The following is a 24,892-nucleotide window of genomic DNA, read 5'->3' as shown; positions in this document are numbered from 1 at the left end:
AGAAAGAACACGTTAACCTCCAGCGTTGCCAATTTGTGGGGAATTTCCCTAATTTTGGGGAATCCGGAGCCGATTGGGAATTTTGTGGGGATTAGCAATAGGCGGCGAAAATAAGGGGAGTTTCAACATTTTATTGCTGATTGAAAATGGCGTAAAATTTTTAGCTTTAAAAACGGAGCGGGACGATACCTATATCTTTCCCAACTTAAAAATTATAATCTGCTTTTTACTTATGCTTCCCTTTGCAAATGCTTCAGTTGAAAGAAAATTTAGTGACCTCAAATTATTTAATGACTACTAGGGAAGGGATTAAAAAACAAGGAGTCAATTTACAGTTTAATCCCTCTAATATGTATAATAAATATTGTATTTTTATTAAAATTATTTTTTTTTGTTAAAATAATCATATGGGGAATTTTTGGTAAATCGGGACATTTTTCTCCCCAAATTGGCGAATTTATTTTAGATTTTTGGGTAGTTTAGAAAATTGACATTGGCAACGCCGCTAACCTCATTCTTTTGTTTGTTGCTGTGGATTGTTGTTTGTTCAAAAACCGGCACACGGCGTAGTACCAGAAGCGACAAAGAGCTTTGAATAGCATTGGTCAAATGGGAACTAATTGCGTGACGTCACGTTTGACATCCGTGCGCCTTGAACAGCATTTCACACTGAAAGAAAATTGTAAGATTTTAATAGAAAATGATGAAAGGCAGGTTTATTTATTTTTTAAAAACTAGAGGGATTTAAATCAGTATTTTTATTTAGAATTAAAATAAATAAATAATTATGAAATATATTTTTCAGTCTTTTATGCATAATATCTAGAAATAATTATACCTGCGGCAGGGTTCGGAAGTAGTTAATTAAGACGTAATTTACCTGATTAACTACGTGTAGTTTTTCTTCAAAAACTACGTCTTTTTCCGTTCATAACTACATGAAAACTACGTTAATAAACTATGTATTGATATTATGAATAATTTTCCTTTGTATGAGGTGTAATAGAGATAATATGATGTAAATATTATATTTAAAACCATATTTCTCCTGTTTTCTTAAATACATTATGTGTTTTTAAAGCTTCAACTTATTATAACCTCACCTCAAACCTTTGACATTTGAAAGTTACATACATAAGTTACATAAACTACACCCTCTACATAAACTACATTAACTACATGTAATGTAGTTTATGTAGTTTTTCAAAGTAACATGTAGTTTTCTGAACCCTGACCTGCGGTCGTGAATTTTTTTTTGGTGTATAATTCTTTGACGTCACGTTTGACAGTTAACCAGCATTACCCCCTCCTAAAAATTTTGAAGCAAATCTCTTTGTCGCTTCTGTATGGTGTATATCTATTCCCTGGTCTTCAGTTTTTGACCGTTTTGATCCATCTGGTTTGTTATGCACAAAGCATATGTTATGCACAAAGGTTATGCATTTATTTTGTCTGTGATCTGCATCATCTGCATATACGGTGATCTGTGATTTCAAATATATTTGGTGAAGTGTGAAACGCAAACGAAGTGTGAAACGCGATCGATAGCCTTATAATTATCAGAGTAATTATACATTTATGTTAGTAAAACGCGTCTTCATTGTTCTTTTCATTTATGTTCTAACTTTTTTCAATAACTAATAAACAATAATAATCAAGAGGTGTTACTTGAAGACCGAATAAAAATGAACCTAATGGAAGTGGATATAGCAACTTTTATAACTCCGCATTTCTTTTTTCTAATCGAGAGGAATAAAGAACATAGATGTAATTTTTTAAAGCAACTTTCCACAAGAATTAACGACCGAGTTAATGTGAGCCTTGAAAATGTTTCATTTAGTATTGATGAAGTAAGTATAAATATTAATCTGAATATCATAGTTTTACATGGTTTTTGTCAGATTGTAGCTGTACACCATGAGCATGGATTAGTTAGAGCATCCATACAAAATATAACTGAGGAGAATGATAAACAGTTATATTATTGCTGGCTTCTTGATTATGGGATTTTAACAAAAACATACAGGGTTTTTAAATTGCCTTTCGAATTGCAGAAAGTTACTCCACAGGCAAAACAAGCTTCATTAAATAATATTGGTTACAGCAAAGACGTGAGTAACAAAATCACATATTAAAACTTAGCAAGTAATTTTTTCATACTTTTAGAATTTAGAAATGGGTGCTACTGGGAAAATTAAGTGTATTCCTTCAGTTATACCATCCACATCAGTATTAGAGTACTGCTTAAGTCTATTTTCTGGAGCTACCAAACTTTGTTTTGACATTGAAGACCATTATGATCATATTTTAATTGGAGAACTTATAATTTATAAGGACAATCAAGAGTTTAAACTTTCAGAAGAATTAATGAAAAAAGGATTAGTCATAAATGATGAGGATATTTTTGAACGTAAGTTGCTTTTATTTTAAAGTGATCCTTCTAATTATTAATATTTAAAGGTTTGAAATACAAAGCAACAATTTATATGAAGAACAATTTAGATATGATTTATCATACTACTGAACATTTTTCCATTTGCAAGTACAAAAATGAGGAAGTGAATTCTGTGAAGATACATTATACAGAGTTACTAGACTTAGATGATGAAGTAGATAGTGATGAACCTCTTGGAAATGGTAGACGAAGGCGTAATATATTTAGGACGAAAGATAGTGGTGTAAAAAACTTGTCTTTAACAAAAAACGGGGAAATACAATTAGCCAAAAGTAATGTGTTTGAAAGCGATAAAGAAAATTCTTCTTGTTTTTCAATATCAAATGAACATACCAGCAATTCAAAAAGAGCTGTAGATGACTTAAAAAATGTCGAACAAATATCTAACAAAAATGATAAATTGCCAAATAAAATTGGTGAAACTAACTCAAAAAGTAATGTCGAAATATTAAGGCAAAAACTTGCCGACTTTAAAATGAAGCAAAAACTGTTACAAAGTAAATTAAAAGAAAGTGAAGGTATGTAAGTGCTATAATGTGGTAATTTATAGTAAAAAGTATATTCTAATTTGATTTGTTGTTATAACATACAATATGTTGTTATTTTTTTTTACTACTTTTTTCTGATATTTGAAATATATTTTTTCTTTTGTTTGTTTTTATATCAATAAATTTCTTTAACAGCAGGAGTTTTATTTACTTTTTATCAGAATTTAGCTTTATCTTCTAACTTTTTTAGGATTAACATCTCCCCAATCAGATTTTGAGAACAAAATTTCTGATTATGAAGATAAAGGTAAAAAATGATCTCAAATTATAACTAAGTAAATAAGCAGTAAGAAATTTTGTAGATACATCTTTATCGCCATTTTTGGATGTAACATCGGAAAAATCTCCAAAATCTAATGTCATATTTTTACCTGCTGGAATGAGCCATACTTACAAAAAAGCCAGTGAAAAAAGAAGCCATAAGTCCACAAAGAAGAAGCCAGTGGAAAATAGAAAATCTCACGATCTGGATGTTTCTTCCACTTCCCTAAATAACGATAGTGATTGTCCTACTGTTGAGGTGAGCACAGGGTGATTCCAAAAAAGCTTTATATCAGGTTTGAGATTTTAACTTAATCTTTTTTACAATGTATAGGTACAAGAAATAATTGCACACATTTCAAAAATAATTTGTCTATACAATTTCATTGGTTAACTATGCGATTCAAATATGTTTTTAAACTAAAGTTGTATATTTTTAAATAGATTTAAATTTCCTTTCTATACTATAATGTTATATTTTATACCGAGTGATTTTGAAATGTGAACATTTTTAGACCAAATTTTTTGCGCATTTTTTTTACTGAGCTAGTCCTCTATCTCTCTGGAAATTATAAAATATAAAATTACTTGTATCTTTTAATTGGAAATACTTCAAAATAGTGTTCTTTTTAAAAATGTGTGTACTAAAATACACTAAAGTCTGTCCTGCAATGGTCCAGCAAGAGGATACATAACAGTTCAACAATTGTTCGTTATTTTAATACACAGGTAAATTGAATTTTCTGTCTTTTTTTATGTATTCTGTCGAAATATTGTCGGAGTCTTTATATATTTTATTGTATATACAGGGTGAGTCAAAACTTAATATTGTATTTTTCTCCATCTTCAAATGCATACTATATATACTGTATTTTGCATAGGTATATACTAGCTCAGTAAAAAATGGGATTAAACAGAACATCCTTTTTTAGAATTTTGAGAGGACTTGAATTAGCAGAATGTTTCAAAAACCACTTAGTATAGAGTTAGACATTATGGTATTTTTCGAATGGGAAATTGGTGATTTCGGATGTAATTTAGTTTGAAAATATGTTTAAATAACCCTGCATAATAGCAAAAATAAAATACAATATAACCGAAAAGAAAAAAACGGCGTCAGCGATCAAGGTTAGTATATAAAACAGGTTGCCTAGTAACTTTTGGACCAATAGGAGCGAAGCTGCAACTACGTCACAGGGATGCTACAGAACGTATAAAATCATAGATAAAGGAATAAAAAATAAAACACAACCGACAAATAAAGATAAATGGGCAATAATATAAAGAAAACACACATCAAACAACTGAAAATTATAGACGCCATACACTATAAATAATAAAGTACACAATGAATATCGATTTGGAAATGCACTTTCAGACTGTCGGCAGTTTTTATCCCTTTATCTATGAGTGGTAGCATTGCTATGACGTAGTAGATGACGTTTCCGATAATGGCGGATCGAGTTACGGAACAACACTTGTGTCTAGCCCTAGCAGGCAACTATTAAGCCCGACCAATCACGTTAGAGTTATTGACAAACACAAATGAATTAACACCCTTCAAATAACCACGCTAACCAACATGATTGGTCAAGCTTAATAGTTGACTGCTAGGGCTAGACACTTCTCGGAACAACCTTATCTTTTAATAACCTTGGTCAGCGATGGCTATGAATTGAAGATCGCTGTCATTTTATATGTATAATTATATGGGAAATGTCATCGATGTTTATTTCCAAGCCAACTGGATCCCGTTTTAATTCCATTATATGGCTATGAATTGAAGATCGCTGTCATTTTATATGTAAAATTATATGGGGAACGTCATTGATGTTCATTTCCAAGCCAACTGGACGCCGTTTTAATTCGATCATTTATATTTTATAAAAAGGATTGTGTGCAAATCTCACTAGAAATCTAATATAGTCTGCCTAAGGAGAGAACCCCTGACAGTGAAATTTGTGTCTGTTATTTTAATTCGCCGGCAAATTGTGTATTCTGTCATTTGTAGAATATCGTCTGTCAAATCTTTCCCGACTTGTTAGACTGACTTTATAGAGCTTTATCGGAACTATCGGTTTTTTTCATTTCATTTGTGAATTTTTTGCTATCATATGTCGCTATTTTTTTTTTCTCTAATATAGGTGTCAACGAATATTTCTAATCAAGAAAAAAGTATTGTATCAGATACACCAGCCAAAAATTATGATTCTTCAATGTCCTCTGAAAAGATAAACACAGAGTCATTCTCAAAGTTAGAATATTATAAGTTGGTAAATGGGTGCAATTGTGTAGATTGCAGAAAAGTTTATGAAGATGATGATTGGGATTCGCCACTTAACTTTGACCATTCAATTGAGGAACGAAAAATTGAAAAAAAGTCAGGTAAACATGTAGTTTGCAAAATAGTTATTTTGTATAAAAATAATATATTTACATGGTAAATCAATGACACAGCAAATACCTTTATCTCATTTATTTCAAGATTTTAATAATTTCCTAAGACTATTGACAATAGTTTTAGAAAATGTTAAGATATACAATTAAAATAAGAAATATAGAGGTTGGAACATTCTGTGTTACATAGAGCTACAACAGCAAAATAAAACACTAGTTCACTACAATATACCAAAATGTTTTACTTCTAACACTGGATGCGCATTTTCCTAATCATGTTAGCATCATTAGAGGATGATTAAATCTAGTTTTTAATCATCTGCTGATACTAATATGGTTAGCGAAATGCGCGTCCACTGTTGAACAGTGGCGGCTCGTCAGGTTAGGCAAGGTAGGCGGTGCCTACCCTAAAATTTTGGCAGAATTTAAGCGGTTTATTACATTACATTATTTACTATTGATGTTGTCAATACATAAAAATACTGTTAATACACGGAAGTGTGTTTTAATAATCAATATTATTTTAATATTTGTGGTCTTGTATATTAAAATATTCACTACAGCTGGCGTAAACTGTGCCGCTGCGTTAGAAAACAAAATAATTTTGACCGTTGGAGTGCCTTTGTTACTACTTGCCTACTATCAGAGTCGATGTACGACGTACCGCAGTCTTCTGTCTCGATTTAACTCATCGTGCGATAGCGGCGCGACGTAAGTCGGAGTTGTATCGTATTAAGGCGGGGCTAAAGCTTGATTTTCATGCATCCGTTGTCCGACGATACGATGATACGATATTAATTTTATTGGTGGAATTTAAAGGCTTTGATTGGTTAACCGTTTCTAACCAATCGAAGTCTTTAAATTCAATCAATAAAATTAATATCGTATCATCGTGTCGTCGGATAACGGATGCATGAAAATCAGGCTTTAGGTGAAATCTCCGGTCGCCTTCGCATGAAGTCGTGGAGGCTCGGTAGGCTTAGAAGTTAGGGGGATATATTCTCGATATTTCATAAGGAGATATATCACATTTCGTTAAGGGGATATTTCATATGATTCATTATACGTAGTAGAGATGGGAAGTACGTGTGCGTGTCGTACAAAATGTACGATACATTTCAATGTACGGTGTACGTGTCGTACAATTTTATTGTACGAAACGTACAATCCACCATTATCATTGTACTTTGCATCTTTGCAAGCACTGGACCCGGGACCGGGGACCGGCAACACAACATACTACGGGAACTGTTGCTTGGTTAAATTAGCTTTAAACCAAAAAACGTACGCTACATACGCAGTAATACGCACGTACGTAGTGAATTGATGTACTGTGTATATTATAGGGTGTGCTATCTTATATTAGTACTGTGGTTTAACTTGAAAATTAGTAGCGATTTATTTTTGTAGTTTATAGGTACTTTCTACGTATGCCTAATATGCCTAGTTTCTAATATCCAATATAGCAAATTTCTAATATAGCAAGGTACAGCTTGCCATACTAGAGCCGTTCGGTATACAAGGACGGTAATGTGGCTAGCACTACGCTTCAACCGCCTATTATTATCTCAGGATTGTGAATCCCAAGTTCTCATTTAAGGCTGAGTCGACCTAGGTACCCAAACTATTCTTATTTTAATAAAAATAGTCGGCTGATGAAATGCCGGGTGTGGGATTCGAACCCACTACCTTGAGATTGGTAGACGAGAGCCTGTACCTCTACGGTTATTTTCAAGTTCTTTATAAAATTCTATAATGGTTTTGTTTTTTTAGTGAGATTCAAAGGCTATTTAAAAATGTAAAAAAAATACTATTTTAAATTAAAAAATCATGATATTTTTAAATGACACTCTCTGTATGTCCTTATTTTTTCCAATCAATTTTACAGAACTGTTAACCTTTATTGAGTATGTTATACGTCTATTTTTAATAAGTTTCAATTTAATCCAAGTTTTTTTATGTTCTGTGGCAATTTATTAAATTATAATTACTTAATATACAGGGTCGCTGATATGTATGGGAACGGCTAAGAAGGGAACGGTCGACTATTAGGTAAAATATACAAAGTACCGCAAAAAGTTAAATACAAAAGTAATAGGGTTTTTAAATGTCTAGCAGCTAGTAGTAAATTTAAGTATACATGGTCGGTCATAAAGTTGTGGCACATGAAAATTTTTAAATGCAACCCTCTGTATATTATTGCATATTTCAATTCTTCCTTCAATTTTAAGCAATAATTATAATACACATAATGTACCTAAATTCAACCATTTCCAAATTATGAATTTTTGATTATGAAATATTAAACGAAAATTTAGTAATTTCCAGACTTGATATAATCTCATTTTATACATCTATAAATACTAACTTGAAAACTAATGTCAAATATTATTAAGTATCACAGTTTCCGTAGAACGGCATCGTTAAATGAAACAGAACACATTGAAATTAATCAAATTGAATTGTTTAAGTAATTTTTTCAAAACTCAATAACTCGGAAACGGTTGGTTTGAGGTACATTGTGTGTATTTCGATTTTTGCTTAGAATTGAAGGAAGAATTGAAATATTTAACTAACCTAACCTAACCTAATATACGACCTTATGACCGACCCTGTATACTTAAATTTATTACTCGCTAACGGACATTTAAAAACTCTAAATTTTTGCAGTACCACGTATATTTTACTTAGTAATCGACCGTTCCCATGCATATCAGCGACCCTGTATACCATATTAGAAAAATTCCTAGTTTTAGGTATCTTGTATTAATAGAATATGGGCAATGTCCAATACCGCCTTAATTCTGTTATGTTCATTGTTCTATATGATTGACTCATCCTGTTTAGAGGGTATATTTACTGAGGGTAATTTCTGAGGGTATTCAGCTAAGCATGCTGTATATTTATAAGAATTATTGTAAACAATATTATTCTTTAGAATTTCAGAATATATATTCTGTATACGCATATAACAGAAATTTTTCAAAACTAAATTTTTTACCTTTACAGTTGAAGATGTTATCAAACCTCCAAAATTGTTCAAAACAGATGATGATGTCAAACTTTCGGATGGAAAACAAATTCTTTCCATTGAATATAATAACATGACCGCAGTACAAAAACAAACTGCCGCTAAACTTCTAGTTCATGGGTTTGTCTCATAAATTATATTTATTTTGTATCTTATTAAATTATACATACTTTTAGCGACGCTATACCAAACCCAATAGCGCAGGTTTCTAACTTAAATATTCACCCAGACATATATGGAAATATCAGTCGACTAAATTATAAACTGGCAAAAAAAATACAGCGATATGCATTTCCGGCAATAACTAGAAATCAACACGTCATTATGATCAACGATGCAAAGTCGGGAAAAACTATGGCTTATCTGCCAATATTGATTTCATTTATTAGGGAAAAAAATGAGAGGTATGGCCAGTTAATGAACGTCAGTGGAGCACCTTTTGTTGTTATATTGTGCAGTACGTCAAAAAGATGTGAGAAAATTTATGATTTAATAAGAATGATCCTGGAAAATCTTAAGAGTAGAGTTAATTTGGTCACATATCCAGGATATGGAAATATGGTAAGTAGAAGGAAAATAACAGGTTTATTTAGTTGATAATAATTTGAATTAGTAAAGATAGAGATCAAATTTATCAAATAATTTAATAGATTGCTTAATTTCATGGTGCAGCATATAATATGTATAGCTATACTTTTCAGCTACAATAATTATTAACTTAAGTAATATTGTTAGTTCTAAAAGTCTTCTAATACACTTATCCCCTGCACTTTTTTTTAAATCTAAGAACTGTAATGTGCAACAATAAATCTTTTTCAGAGTAACATTGAAATCCTCGTAACTATGCCAGCTGTATTGAGCTCGTTGATATCTTTAAGAGCAATAAATTTCAAACGCCTTTGTCATTTTGTGTTGGAAGATGGCGATACCATGCTTGAATCGCACCAAAATTTGATTTATAAATTTTTTGACTTGGCTGACAAGGTAATTAACTATTAGAGTAAAAAATGTTCAGCCATCGTTCACCGTCACGTCATATATTGTCGAACTCTCCCAATCGCTTGATAACCAGATGAAAGAGATTGGTGACGTCATTACGTCATTTCGTAAATTACTGCATATTCTTTTTAGTCATTGTCATTTCATTTGGGGTTATAATTTTATTGACGGACATCGATCAGTGTCAAAATTACCTTTTAGAAATTGGCATTGTCATTTGATTTGGGCTTATAATTTAATTTGGCGAACATCGATCAATGTCAAAATTAAAAAATATAAACATAAATATGAACTGATCTCAGACACACCCTAAAACTCATGTTTGACAATGATGTAACGGTGAGTGATGGCTGAACATTGTATTTGTTTGGCTGAGCATTCAGTTTTTTTGGTGTTGGATAAAATGGAAGACTGTCTAAAAAGTTGACGGAACTTCTCAGGACGCTCGTCCGCCTTAAGCTTGATTTTTATGCATCCGTTGTCCGACGATACGTTGATACGATATTAATTTTATTGGTAGAATTTAAAGACTGATTGGTTAGAAAATAACGCAGTTTTTAAATTTATTGCATTTTTATGCCGCCGTTTATCGGATCTACGTTGGTGTTTTTCGTTTCCATAACGATTTTGCTATTTTACTTATATTTTTATTAAGGTTAGATTAAATTTGTCAAAAAAGTGTCAAAACGTCCGATATCATATGAACGGGTCCGTTGACGGGCTGAAGTAAAATATTTACGGATGAAAAGTGGCGCAAACTTCGTACGGCTTTCGTTTGCGCTCCCGTTCGACAATTGACTAATCCTCAGAGTAAGCCCGTGGTTACATTGGATGCGTGTCCGTGCGTTTTTTAGTCGTACGTGCTCGGACGTGCACGCAGCAAAAAACAAACAAATGGTATCTACGCAGACGGTTACATTGCATCGGAGTTTGCGCGTCCGTGCACGTACGTCAATTTCCGTTGTTCGGATGAAAACAAACTGGCTTGTTTTAATACGTGCACGTCCGAGCGTTCGAATTTTTATATCTTTGGGCCCAATATATTCCCGAAAAATTTGAATATTTTTGAATACCAGGTTTATTTTTATTTTAGATATATTAATGTCGCTGGAAACATTCTAAAATATTCAAAAAATTTGACCGGTTGCTGTTTTAATTCACCAAATATTTTACATATTCATTTTCTTCCCCTTTTCTTGCATATAAATCATTTACATAACATTTTCTTCTATTCATAAGTAGTTATTTTAACATTAAATCCTCAAACAGCATCAAAGTAGTGGCGTCCGTTTTGACAAACTCGACACACAGGACACCATGAACGCGGATCTAATGTAACCACTAAAATAAAATAGTCGTGCGAGTGAATTCCGTCAGAGCTCGCACCTTTAAAAAAACGCACGGACCCGCGTCCAATGTAACCGCGGGCTAAGGGTTAATCGATATTCGGAATTTTGGAGTTGCGCTGTTGCGCCAGTATCTGCCTAACAGACGAACTTATGTGAAATATACATGGACCGGTTATCTAGTTGTCTCTAACTCGGCTTCAACTCCAACACATTGCAGAGATAGGCGATAATCTGTATATATTTGATATAAAAAGAAGAAAGAATTTATTGGGCAAGTCTACAGTAAGACTAGTCATGAGACATGACTAAAACATGACCAGGCTGCAAATGGCGCCTTTGTGTCTCGTTTGCTTCCCTTCTTCTTTTTTCGGGATCGCTAGTTCATCGTTGCTGATTCCTCCCGTATTGATGAAGCCGGAAGGCAGGAACACTGAGTGTCTACGGGTAGTCATGTTTTAGTCATGTCTCATGACTAATCTTACTGTAGACTTGCCCAATAAATTCTTTCTTCTTTTTATTATAGTCTCCACGATAACATCTTTTGTTTATATTTGATATGTATATGATAAATCCTTACATAAGTCTAAAAAATGAAAAGTAACCATAGATAAGAAAATAAAAGTAACATAATTTACTCAAAAACATTACCCAAAAAAAGCTTAGTTTTTATTTTATAGAATATAAAACAATATAAAATAATTATTTTTATATATTAGAGGTCCAGAATATTGCTGCTGAATAAAAATCGGTAATTTATTTCATGTGACATGAAAATAAAATTTGTATTTTTTTGAAACCCGCGCCTTCACGTCAAATATTTATCTCATTTCCTGTTCTAAAAATTTTCGGCGCATATTTTAAATTTTAAAAGTCTTCCCTTTTTTATGACCATTTTTAATGCACGAAGATATTTCTCCTTACCTCTACGCTCCATAGTATACACATAACGTTGTACCCATCAGGTAAGACATATTAGAGAACAACGGCCTACGGTCGAGTCGGCCGCTGCTGGCACGTATACGTAGACGTAAAGAATCTTTTACGTGTATAAAAAATATAAGAAATGCGCATGCGTTCGTAAACGTTTACGTGTTTGTAGTAGTCTGTGCCGTTGTTTTCTATTATAAACTAGTGCTTACACTGGAAGTCTTACCCGCGGTTTTATCAATTTATTAAAGCATTGTGTGTGAAGTTGAACGGAGAAAACATGGAATTTTAATACAAAATTGTAGTTATGGCTTAAATTTCATTTGTAAACAAGCAAAGCTAATTGTGAAAATAGTATTATAGATAGATAGTATAGTTTGGTAATTATCATTAAATATCTCTAAATCATTTAGTAAGATTATTATATTTTTTGAAACTATGTGAAAATATTAGATTTCTAAAAATTGCTTATTAAAGGATGGTGTAATATTACCTAATATTATTGTTGTAAATTTACTTATATTTTTTTAATGTATACAACACGACAGTTTTTCGTCTTAATTTAGTTCAACTAAAACGGACAGTTTTTTTTGTCTACGCACAAGGGTTTCCTTGATACGTTTTGACTGGTAAGAGTGACAGGTAAAACGTTATGTGTAGACGGGGCTTTAATACTAACCTTAGGTATTTCTTAAATTTCTATATTTTCTGAAATATAAGTTGACAATACATTAGTGTCCTATAAATATATATTTTTACTGAAGTTAGCTTTCTTACTATTAGGTACTGGAACACAGGAATTGTCCAAAATCGATTCAGCTAATAGTCTGTGCTGAACATTGGACATTACATATAGAAAATATTTTGAAAAAACTGAATAAAGCACCTCTGGTGTGCATAGGAAACTATTTAGAAGCAGCGTTATATGCTAAAATGAATTTTACCATGAAATTTTTGGAAACGAGTTTTAAAGAGCAAGAATTAAAAAGTTAGTTAATTTTGTGTTGATATTTATATAACTTTTTACGTTATGGAAAATTTTTAGAAATGCTTTCTGACGTTTATAAATTTACCAAGTCGATAGTGATTTGCAATCCCGAGGATATTCAAGATATAGAAACATTTTTAATGCTCAAAGGTATCGAATATATTGCAGTTAAAGATGAGATGGCACAGGAGGATATGCAGTATTATGAGGGACTTTGGAACAATTGCACACCAGGAAAATATTCGGGTTTGTTTAGGCGATTTGTATATCTATAAATACAGGGTTTGCTAAGAAGTTCACAAGAAAAGAGAATTTTTCATTATTGATTTATTGAATAAAAGTTTATAGGGAATTTTTTTTAACATGTTCAGTAATAAAATAATTTTGACATGGCGTACTGATAAATCATAAAAATTTTCTATACATATCTAAAAGTGTGGTTAATTTTTAGGCTGTCGACTTTGTTTCTATCTAGGGTTTCTATATAAATAAGAAATTTTGAACTAACGCATTCAAAGTAACTTTATATTTTTTTTATAAAATAATCTAATCTATTCTTGAAATTCCGCAAAATTTTTTTCTTTAAAAACTCGATATAAAAAAAATTCCATTTGATGTAAACTTTCTGGCACATCCTGTATAAGCAAAAACTGTCATTCTAAATGTTTTATTATTTTCAGTTCTAATATGTTCAGATAATGTATATAACACCATGCTTACAGTCACAAGTGCATCACTTTTAGTACATTATTCTTTACCAAATTCTTGGTCACAGTTTTCCAGAAGATTTAGTTGTTTTTTGGAAAATATCACCACTCCGCTCAATACAAAAGAGGTGAGGGAACTGTATAGGGTATTACGTATATTTTAGACAATAGCTACATCAGAAAATATTGCTTTTTTTGAACGAAGTTTAAATTAAAGTTTTGGGGTTTTCTCTCAATTACCACATTCTAATTTTTGAAATAATAAAAAACCATCCGAACTAAGCACTTTATATATTTGATTTTTTCGTCAATTAGAATACAATTTCAGTCAAAACTAAAACTTTTCCTAAAACTAATACAGTATGATCGAAAAAAAGGCGTTCAGTTGACTTGCAAATGACGATCAATGATATTTCACATACAGTGTGTCAATTTTAAAACTTCCCTCCCTTAATATCTTTCTTGCAGTTAAAAATATGAAAAATCGGAAAGACATGTCAATTTTATTTGTAAGGGGGACAATTTAAATGAATATTTTTACTCTTTTTCTTTCAACCCCCTAGGAGGGGTAGATGTCACCTTTACAATCTTAAATGGGAATGGGGGTCAAGAAGCACATCGTTTTAAAGGGCGTTTAACTCTCTTTTCATTGGTATCCTGCTTTGTTGCTTTTTGTTGAGAGGTTTCCGAACAATCGCGTTTCAAAGTTTGTTGCAGAAACAATTAAACATGCCTGAATTGGGGTTTTGGTTTTCAGACTTGTATTTATACAAAAATTATTGCAATAGATCTTCTTGTAGTACAAATGATTAGAAAATTAGGTTACACCACTTATCTTATAAATTGTTCAAAATGTCTATTTTCTTGTAAACAATAATAAAGTCTGTTTTCAAACTCCTCCCTAACATTTCGGAAAAATTTACCGAGAATTGACCGGCATTCTGCTGTAATTCGCTTTTCTAAGTCTAAGTCTAAGGGTGTTAAATCCGGTGATCTTGGAAGCCACTGAATTGGTCTCTTTCTGCCAATGCATGTAAGCGGAACATCCATAGATGCCATAGATACATACCATTGTAAAGGTGACATCTGCTCCTCCTAGGGGGTTGAAAGAAAAAGGCTAAAAATATTCATTTGAAGTGTCCCCCTTACAAAAAAAATTGACGTGTCTTTCCGATTTTTCATATTTTTAACTGCAAGAAAGATATTAAAGGTGGGAAGTTTTAAAATTGACACACTGTATAATTTTACATATTATGAAATGAGAGCGATCTTCATTCATAGTGATTTTTGTGTAAACACTAGCCTGAAAACCAAAATCTCAATGCAGGGAGGTTTAATTGTTTCTGCAACTTTGAAACGTAATTATTCGGAAACCTCTGGACAAAAAGCGACAAAGTAAGATACCACTGAAAAGAGAATTAAACGCCCTTTTAAACGATGTGCCACTCGATCCCCATTCCCATTTACCATTGTAAAGGTGACATCTGCTCCTTATAGGGGGTTGAAAGAAAAAGGCTAAAAATATTCATTTGAAGTGTCCCCCTTACAAAAAAAATTGACGTGTCTTTCCGATTTTTCATATTTTTAACTGCAAGAAAGATATTAAAGGTGGGAAGTTTTAAAATTGACACACTGTATAATTTTACATATTATGAAATGAGAGCGATCTTCATTCATAGTTATCGCTGACGCCGTTTTTTTTATCATATTGTATTTACAAAGATAGTTATTGGCTAAAATATACATTTATTTTTCTAGTCGTACATTTGTCCATTTTATTATTGATATAAAAATTAATTTATTACAGAAATTAACTAATATATGTAGTATTGTATTTGTTGATGAAAATTGTGAATCTAGGATGAATAAATTTGCCAAGTTTATTAAAAAATCTGGCCTAGAAAAATATCTACCTGAAAAAATTAAGTCCTATTTTGATGTAAGTTGTTTTAGTTATTTTTGATAGTAATTTTATAAGCCTATTTTTTAGATGGTTATAGTGCAAGAAGAACATACTAAAATAGAAAGAAAAGTGGAACTATGCCAAAATTTAAACATATTTGGAAAGTGTTCATCAGTTAACTGTTCAAAAAGACACATATTAAATAAAGATGTTGATGTTTGCGATGTTCTGCCAAAAAATGGCATAATAAAGTTTAAAATTCTCACACTAACAAATACTACCACTGCTTCTATTAAACTTTTGGAACACCTTGACTTAAAAGAAAAGCGCGTCAAAGTTTATGATGATATGAATGATTACATAAATGAAGTTCTCCAAAGAAAAGAAAGTTATCATCGGGCCGTTAAAATCGTTAGAAATAATTTATATTTGTACAAAGAAGATGGCAAATATTATAGATGCAAATTAATAGAAAAGGAAGAGTCTGTTCTTGTCTTTTTATTGGATAGGGGTATCTATTGCAAAACAGATGTAAAGGAATTGTGTGAAATTCCTGAAGAACTGATTGAAGTTCCACAACAGTGTAAGTAGTTCAGCATAAATGTAAACATAGAAGTGTACAAACTACAAGTTCCTTCAGAGGTTTTATTCTAACTCAATATTGGCGTTGCCAGGAATTATAAATTTCAACACTATCTGAGAGTATTGTCATTGCTGTATGACTTTTGAAATAATATTCAGTAGTTGAACCAAACTACAATCAAACCTTAGACTAGAATACTACAGAATTATCTAGTCATATAATGCGCTACCAATATTGTGTTGACGATCTCTTAGTCTTTTTTTTAAATTTCGCTGCTAACAATAAAACTTTTTAGGTTTTGAAGTTTATTTAGCAAATCTTATACCTCCTTATGAAGATAACACATTTTCAAGGTTATCACGTAACAACTCTCAGCTATTCTTAGAAACCAATTGCTCCAATGCAACAATGAAGGCCGTTATTAAACTTCAACTAGCTGATCATTTATGGTTGGAAGATGTATGTGAAGAAAGGGAACTGCATGACAAATCGTTACCTTCGCTCGGTTTTCAGTTTACTAGGGAACTGGTATGTATAGTCTGTTCAACGAGAGAAGATATGATAGTGACAGTTGCTGCCTGGTTGTTTTAATTCTAAACTAAAATACTTTTCTGTCAATTTTTGGATTTTGTCTGTCCAAATCGTCCCCTCTCCCGCTGGACTGACTTTATTCATTTGAATCGTTATTTTTATTAATAGTAATATCTTAAAATACAGATTAATCAAGGACTGGCACTTCAAAGTGAAGACCCGCTAAATTTGCTATATAACTTGTGTAAAGAAGCTGACATTGAACTTATGGAGTATAATTTGCCTAAACCCAAAACTAACATTCGTAAAGCTGAACAAGCTAAACCACAATGGGCGTTCTTAAGTTGTGATGACATTACAGAAGTGATGTTTAGTAGTGCTACTTCGCCTGCAGAATTCTACGTTAAACAAACCAAATTTTATAAGCAGTAAGTTAACTTTGAATCTTCCTTAAATCATACAAAGTAACATGGATACAATATTTAATAATTTCGTTATGTCGTCAACGTTTGTCCACTAAACATATCTTTCTTATTTCTATCATATTTAATGTTTCTTATTTTCTATTATTTTGAGACTTATTGTATTTAATGTTGAAAAAAAAAATACAAAGAGACTTTTTCAAACAAAAAAAGTTTTATTTTGGAAATAAATGTTTACACTGTTAGTCCTGTCCAACGTATAAGAAAATTTTTGGGAAGTCTACACATAACGTTGTACCTGTCAGTCTTACCTGCTCAGTCAAGACGTTACAAGTAAAATTTTCTGTTTAGACAGACAAACGGTCCGTTTTACTTGAACTGAATTAAAACGGAAGACCGTCTAGAGAAATGACGGGATCATTCAGTTTTACAACAAAACGGTCATTTTGCTTGCACTGGAAAAAAAAGTAAATTTACAAAAAAATTAACTATTTTAAGTAACCTAAAAATTTAATATTTTTACATAATTTTCCAAAATGATATAATTTTACAAAATTGTTTAGATATATTGTATGGTTATTACCAAACGATACGATTTTCACAATTAGCTTTCAGTGTTCACAAATAAAATTGAACCATAATTACAATTTTGTAGTAAAATTTAATTTTTTTTTCTTCAACTTCACTAAACACAATGTTATAAATCGTAAAACCGCATGTAAAACTTGCTAACACTAGCTTTAGACGACAATAGATCTGTAAGGTCGCGGTGATAATCCTCCTACCATACATTCTACATTCTAGTGTAGACGCTCTTATCTGGCAGGTAAAACGTGTAGATGGGGCAAAACACTAAAATTCAATATTAGTATTCCAAATTTTTTTGTAATGTGCAGTTCTAATAACATTTTCAGTTTTTAATAACAGTTCCAGCTGCACATTAAAAACTGAACCATAAATTAACACAGATTTATCAGTAAGACGGAGAAACTAAATAAAACAAGGACGCATTCCGTCCCTTTAAATACCCTATTTAAAGAGACTGAATACAAAGCGCACGCGTATGATGAATCGCTACAAAAAAGTTGTGCCACAGATTAAGTATTATTTCAATTAGGAATGCATTTTTTACAAAAGGCAACAATGCATTCGAGAAAAAAAAACGAAGTCTGACAATGCCATAGCCCTATTAAAGGTCCGAGGTCACGGCGGCGTTTAACAGCAAGATGAAATAAGTGCCACATCTGTAATTTAATCTGTGACTGAACTATAGACACATCTTGTATAATAAATGTTTTATTAAAAGAGCGGCAGCAAAACGCGCAAAAGGGGTAGCTATCATCTTCCTTCATTTTACACTAATCGAAAGATGATAGTCAATATGTTTTTATAGTGAGATGTGAAAAATCTTATGACATGTTGACAACAGAGTTATATCAACTTTTTATAGCATAGTGGCATCCACGTTAGTTTATATGATCTAATATCCGTAGTCTAACCAAAGCTATTGTACTTTCTACATATATTTCTTTAGGCTTCTTGATTTAGAGGAATACATTCTAAAAGAAATTCGAAAACCGTTTTACCCTGTACCAGATAAAGTGGAAGTCGGAAATTGTTATTTGGTTAAAGATGTGGAAACCGAAAATTATTCTCGCGCCCTCCTAATGACAGTAGACAATGACAACGCCCACGTATTTTGTGTCGATTATGGTGACGACATCATTGTTCCTGTATCTTCCTTGAAATTTATACGCAATGAGATGATCACAAAACTTCCATTCCAAAGCATTCAATGTTCGATGTACGGAGTTAAATCTATCGATGGAACTTGGAGAGATGAGGCCACAGATTTGCTGTACGACAAGGGTTTTGAACCAGGTACAGATGTTTTTCGATCTCTGTTTGTGAAAGTCTATTCGAGACAAAATAATGAGATTGTGCAAAAACAGAATTCGTATTTAGTAGCTATTAAAGATGGATTTAGTGAAAGGCATCTTTTATTGAGTCAGTTACTAATTGATTGCGGATTTGCCTTGCCTAACGGAAAGGAATTGGAAGATTTTGAAATACCCGAAACTGTGTCGCAAGATGATGATGAAGATGATGGTGATGATTATATCAATGAAATGGATTACAATAGTGTTGGGGAAAATAGAGGTAAGATCCTTTAGAGTTTAAGAAACACTTACTCAATATCTATCTCTTTATAGTATTTCTATAAAAAATGCTACTAAGAGACTCTTAAAACTCAAGTAAATTTACTTTTCTCTAATTATCTTTTGAAAAGTTAAGACATTTTTGTTGGTTAAGGAAATTTATGATTATAGTCTGTCCATGGAAAGAATATGTGATATTCGTGATAGTATATTGTCATATTAATTTAAAGGAGTGTCGTTTTTACTGTATTTTCTTGGATTCTATTGAAGCATATGTCTCTCGCTATTTAATATATCGACTATATATTTAGTATTTGCTGATATATTTATCAGTATATATTATTCATTCCCCTGCTGTGCCAATATATAAAAAAGTATTTTAATAGTAATCAATGTAAATCATAATATTAGATTTAACGCAAAATTTCGGTTGTGATAGTTTTAATAAAACTAACGTGAATACAACATAGGGAGTTGGGTTGGGAAAATTACAGTTCTGCAAGATTAGGCCTAAAATATTATTCTTTAGTGAGGCAGTCAAATGCACATAAATGATGTCATAATTTTTGGACGGTTGTTCCACAGAAATAGGTCTATGAATTTCTCTCGAATTTTTTTTTCAAAATTTTGAATTTTTTTCAAAATTTTTGGATTTTTTTAAAATTTTTAGTTAAAAAATATAATATAATATCTTCATAATATGCTAACATATGTAGGTAATAGATTAAATTTACAAGAATGAAAATCCAGAAAAGATCCAGTGGTTCTCAAAATGTATGCGAAAAAATATTTTTTTAATAAATTTTCAAAGTAAAATATCTCGGTTATTTTGGACTTATTTGAAAAATTGTAAAAAGAAAAAATGTTTCTTTCATCGAGGTGTACCAACCCTGAAAATATTTGCACTTATTTAAGGTTCACCCTGTATACCTAGTGATTAGTGATATTTGAAATTTGACAATTTGAATTTGAAATAGTTTGTACTGAATAACATTTAATATACCGGGTGCGTCTCAAAAGTGGCTCACCCCTATAACTTTTTTATTTTTTCAGATAAAAAAACGAGATTTGGCATGTTAGTATATGACATAAATTAGGATTGATTGACGTATTCAATAATTGTTTTTGGTTACTTCCTGTTTCACCGGAAATGACTACAACTTTTGATTTTTAAATAGCACCATCGGTATTTTTTTACTTTATTCGATAGAAAATGACATTCTGAATAGAATGACATAACATGTCAACTTTGACATTCTCGCTTAATAAAAAATCGTATTTTAAAATTTCATTTAGAGTGCCATGGCTATTTTAAAAACACTAATTTTTAATCAAGGAGCCCTGAAAAAATAGATTCGATCGTCTAATGTTTTTAGTGTCTTGTCCTGGCCAGTTAGAAAATGCTCAAATCGTATTTTTAATCATATCTCAGTTTTTTCAAATGGATCGAGGGTGGCTCATTAGGATATCTGGAAAAAGCATGTATTGTACCGTACCATAGTAAGTAATTTATTAATAAAAAAGTTATAGGGGTGAGCCACTTTTGAGATGCACCCGGTATGCTTAGTTTTTTCTCTTGTATTTTGAAAACATAAAAAAATTGATTGATTGAAATGATTACAACTTTTGATTTTTAAATGGCACCCTCGGCAAATTCTATTTTAAATTTCAATCTAGAGTGCCACTGCTGAGTTAAAAACACTAATTTTTAATCAAGGAGCCTTGGAAAAATAGATTTGATCTTCTAATGTTTTGAGTGTCTTGTCCTGGCCGGTTAAAAGATACCCAAATCGTATTTTTAATCATATCTCAATTTTTTCAAATGGAACGAGGGTGGCTCATTAGCATATTTGGAAAAAGCATTTTTTTACGAATAATTTGATACCACACACTTGGTATTTTGAGTCAAATTGTCGTTATGAACCGCATGTTACAATTTCAAATAAACCATATACCAAAATGTCAAAAGTTGGCATACGATATGTCATTCGATTCAGAGTGTCACTTTCTATCGAATAAAGTAAAAAAATACCGAGGGTGCCATTTAAAAATCAAAAGTTGTAGTAATTTCCGGTGAAACCGGAAGTGACCAAAACAATTGAATACATCAATCAATCCCAATTTATGTCATATAATAACATACCAAATATCGTTGTTTTATCTGAAAAAATAAAAAAGTTATAGGGGGTGAGCCACTTTTGAGACGCACCCGGTATAATATAAATATTAACAACTTAGCTGTAATAATAAATGCTATATGATACTTATCTAGCAACAAAAGATAATATATAATAATACATATATTGTACTTAATTTAGAGCACCTTTTTGGTTAGTTGCCTATAAGTGCTAAATCGTAATTCTAAAATTTTTTTATGCATACATTTAACAAGTTGATTGGGATATCGCCTGGTACCCCTGGTACCCCGCCAAAATATCCCAAGCTTTAGGGGCCATAAAACCTTCAGGTGGGTTTTCTCCATTTCGAGCCAGTGTGAGACGCACCCGGTATTTGTTTGGTATTCTGTCTTCTTATATATGTTACGGTTAAGGTCCGATGTCCAGTTAATGTCGACATTACCCGGTTAATCTCGAGAATAACACACAACAAAACAACCAAAAACATAACCTAACCCAAACATTAATATAATATAATAAACCCCCTATATATTATTACATATTTCAATTCTTCCTTCAATTTTAAGCAATAATCATAATACACAATGTACATAAATTGAAGAATTGAAATGTTAAACGGAACCTAACGAAAATTTTGTAATTTCCAGACTTGATATACTCTCATTTTATACATCTATAAATGCTAACTTGAGAACTAATATCAAATATTATTAAGTATCGCAGTTTCGGCAGAAGGGCATCGTTACATGAAACTGAACATATCGAAATTAATTAAATCAAATTGTTTAAGTGATATTTTCCAAAATCAATAACTTGGAAACGGTTGGTTTGAGGTACATTGTGTGTATTTCGATTTTTTTGCTTAGAATTGAAGGAAGAACCGAAATATGCAATAATATACAGCGGGTTCCATTTAAAAAAAAATGAAACTTTGATGTGCCACGACATGTGACCGACCCTTTATACTTAAATTTATTACCCGCTAATAGATATTTATAAACCCTATAACTTTTATTTTTAACTTTTTGCGATACCTCCTATATTTTACCTAATAGTCGTCCGTTTCCATACATAACAGCAACCTTGTATTTATTTTCAAGAATTATAACTTTTAGAAAATGTGCCTCCAGAGGAAGATTTTAGCAAGTATGAGTTTGTTGCGTTTGACGTGGAACAATTTTTAATCGAAGCCGGTTGCAATATAGGAGTTCTTAAACAATATCAAGGTATGACCACTAAAAACGATCTACCAGTTATAAAAGCCGCTCCAGAAGTTGATTATCTAACTCCAAATGTCATCTGGTACCAGACTGCCAGTAATATCAGACTTACAATAAATATTCCAGATGTTAAGGATTGTCGAATTAGTTTGCTGCAAAATAGGGCCTTCAATTTCAGGTATGTTGAATTTTTTTAGTTACATAAATTGTTAAGTGTTCTAAATTCTTAAATAAAAACATAGTTATTATTGGACGTAGTTTGTGGCTTCGCAAGGTGATTGTGTAGAAAAATAAAAGTAAATTTTTGATTAAAATACGTGTTATCGTTGTGAACGGTTTTAAGTAATAGATTTTATACAAAAAAAGTCTTAGAAACACACACAAATTTTGTTATGCATTTTACATTCTGTTCTTTAATTTTCTAGCACCGACTTAAATGGAAAGAAATACATGGTGAAGTTAATGCTGTTTGAAAAAGTGGAGAAAACCTACGAATATACGATTTTAGGTTCGCAAGTGAGAATAACCCTGAAGAAGAGCAAAGACGCGGAATGGCCTAGGTTATTGTTAAAGGCGGAAAGGAATAGAAAGGTTCATTACGATATTTCAATGTTGAAAGATAACGACGAACGTCGCAAAATGTTAGATTTAGGATTCGGTGATTCTAGCGAATCGGATAGTGATTCTGAAGGATACAATTATCACATTTGTTCAGATCTAGATTCTGAATATGATTATGACATTGCCAATGATGATTACTAAATTTTGAATAGATTTATTTCGTTTTTATGTTTTAATTAACATAACTTTTAGAGCATTTAGTTTTCAATGTGATATAAATAGCATTAAGAATTTTTTACTTTTATATATTGCTATCCACAGTTTGTGCCTGTAGGCCATGTGTAATTACCATCACAGTGATGGACTTTGTTTACAGATACCTGTTTGCATATTCACATAACTTTAATATTCATCGACCATCCACTCCATTTTTTACATACATTTAAGGTTTATCCGACACAAGTGCCAGTTGTTGTTTGTTATTTGTTTTAAGTCACATGTAAAATTGTACAATATGATAGAAAAAAAACGGCGTCAGCGATGGCCATGTAAAGTTATATGGGGAATGTCATCGATCGTCATTTCCAAGCTAACTGGACGCCGTTTTTTTTCGATCATACAGTATTTTCTGTCATGATGTCTGCCACAATACAATTGCTTGGTAATTATAATGATAGACTACAACTGTCACTATCATGTATTCTTTTGTTGATTAACTATACTAGAGGTAGTACCAGAGTAAGTAAACCGACGAGTAGCGACAGTCCGGTTTTCAATTTTCTTTGCAGCTGCGCGAAATAAGTAGGTTATCTGTCATATGAAGAAGCGAAGTTGCCACTGTTGCCATTTGTCAAATATCTCTATATTCTCTATTTCAAGTATGCCTCAAGCAAAGAATCATTTTTTTAATTATTTATTAGTTGTAAGATATTTTATACATTCAAATTTAGAAATAGGGATTAAACAAAACAAAAAATATATGTATAAAACTTTATAATTAATTCCACTTCAAATTATGAGCAGTGTATACCATGTTTCTAGGACCACTTCATAAGTTGAGTAGTTAAATAAGTAGTCTATCTGTCAAACACGTCAAAAGAGAGAGAAAGAAAATTTGGTCCCACTCATAGACAAACAAATAAAAAGAGACTGGCAAAGGGAGGGACAACGTTCCCGTAGCGCAACTCAGAACGCAAAATTTCGTTCTATTTATGTTGATCTACGCATTGCGTCTATTGGGCCTATTATCTCATTCTAATATAACAAGAGAGAAAGAAGCAGCCATATAAAACAAACAATCGCCTTTCGTTTTCACCATCATGACTGAAAATGGTTCAGGATCATGATTCTCGGAAAGTCTTCTTTGCTTGAATATTCACTTTGTTATTGCAATTAGGCAGTTTTTTCGAAAATGAGATTTTCAATGCCCTTTAAAAAAATTGGCCGATCGTTTCCTGCAACAGTCAGTTCTTCTGCATTCAAAATTGGTAGGTGGGTGAAATAAACACTGTTATTTTTTTTTATTATATTATAAAAAGTTTATTTATTTTTATGTATAAATAAATATGTTTATAAAACAGTACAATTTTTGCTTTTTTATAATTTCCCTTATAATATATAGTAGTTTTCTTTCATTCTGAAGCTGAAAATTTTCACTTAAACTGATTTATTCCCTACACCACGTTCCCTTTACGTGGTATAGGGAATAAATCA

General features: G+C 31.7%; 1 protein-coding gene and 1 long non-coding RNA gene across 2 annotated transcripts; one reads left to right on the top strand and one right to left on the bottom strand.

The window, feature by feature from the left end:
- Window positions 1-803: 803 nt before the first annotated feature.
- On the bottom strand, window positions 804-1,343 carry LOC115883579. The gene is made up of 2 exons (XR_004050407.1): window positions 1,236-1,343; window positions 804-838 (listed from the first exon to the last, which is right to left on the bottom strand). It is a non-coding gene; the product is annotated as an uncharacterized LOC115883579 (long non-coding RNA).
- On the top strand, window positions 1,243-24,143 carry LOC115883531 (putative ATP-dependent RNA helicase TDRD12). Its single transcript, XM_030901900.1, has 20 exons — window positions 1,243-1,850; window positions 1,902-2,111; window positions 2,167-2,410; window positions 2,461-2,973; window positions 3,194-3,250; window positions 3,306-3,523; window positions 5,409-5,649; window positions 8,671-8,812; window positions 8,869-9,253; window positions 9,512-9,676; window positions 12,751-12,955; window positions 13,013-13,201; window positions 13,636-13,790; window positions 15,470-15,601; window positions 15,653-16,148; window positions 16,444-16,676; window positions 16,866-17,107; window positions 18,636-19,261; window positions 22,514-22,796; window positions 23,044-24,143. Exons 1-20 carry the CDS (start codon window positions 1,686-1,688, stop codon window positions 23,378-23,380), a joined length of 5,238 nt encoding a protein of 1,745 aa, XP_030757760.1. The 5' UTR covers window positions 1,243-1,685; the 3' UTR covers window positions 23,381-24,143.
- Window positions 24,144-24,892: the final 749 nt, after the last annotated feature.

The sequence above is a fragment of the Sitophilus oryzae genome, unplaced genomic scaffold, assembly GCF_002938485.1.
Source record: "Sitophilus oryzae breed Bouriz unplaced genomic scaffold, Soryzae_2.0 scaffold_111_pilon_pilon, whole genome shotgun sequence".
Classification (NCBI taxonomy): Eukaryota; Metazoa; Arthropoda; class Insecta; order Coleoptera; family Curculionidae; genus Sitophilus; species Sitophilus oryzae.
Note: the sequence above shows the minus strand (reverse complement) of the source record. Positions and strands in the feature narration are given on the sequence as shown.

Coding starts and splice junctions, on each gene's coding strand:
- LOC115883531 (XM_030901900.1), top strand. CDS start 1,686: ATGAACCTAATGGAAGTGGATATAGCAACTTTTATAACTCCGCATTTC. Junction 17,108..18,635: donor CAAACCAAATTTTATAAGCA/GTAAGTTAACTT, acceptor ATATTTCTTTAG/GCTTCTTGATTTAGAGGAAT. Junction 19,262..22,513: donor TAGTGTTGGGGAAAATAGAG/GTAAGATCCTTT, acceptor TATAACTTTTAG/AAAATGTGCCTCCAGAGGAA.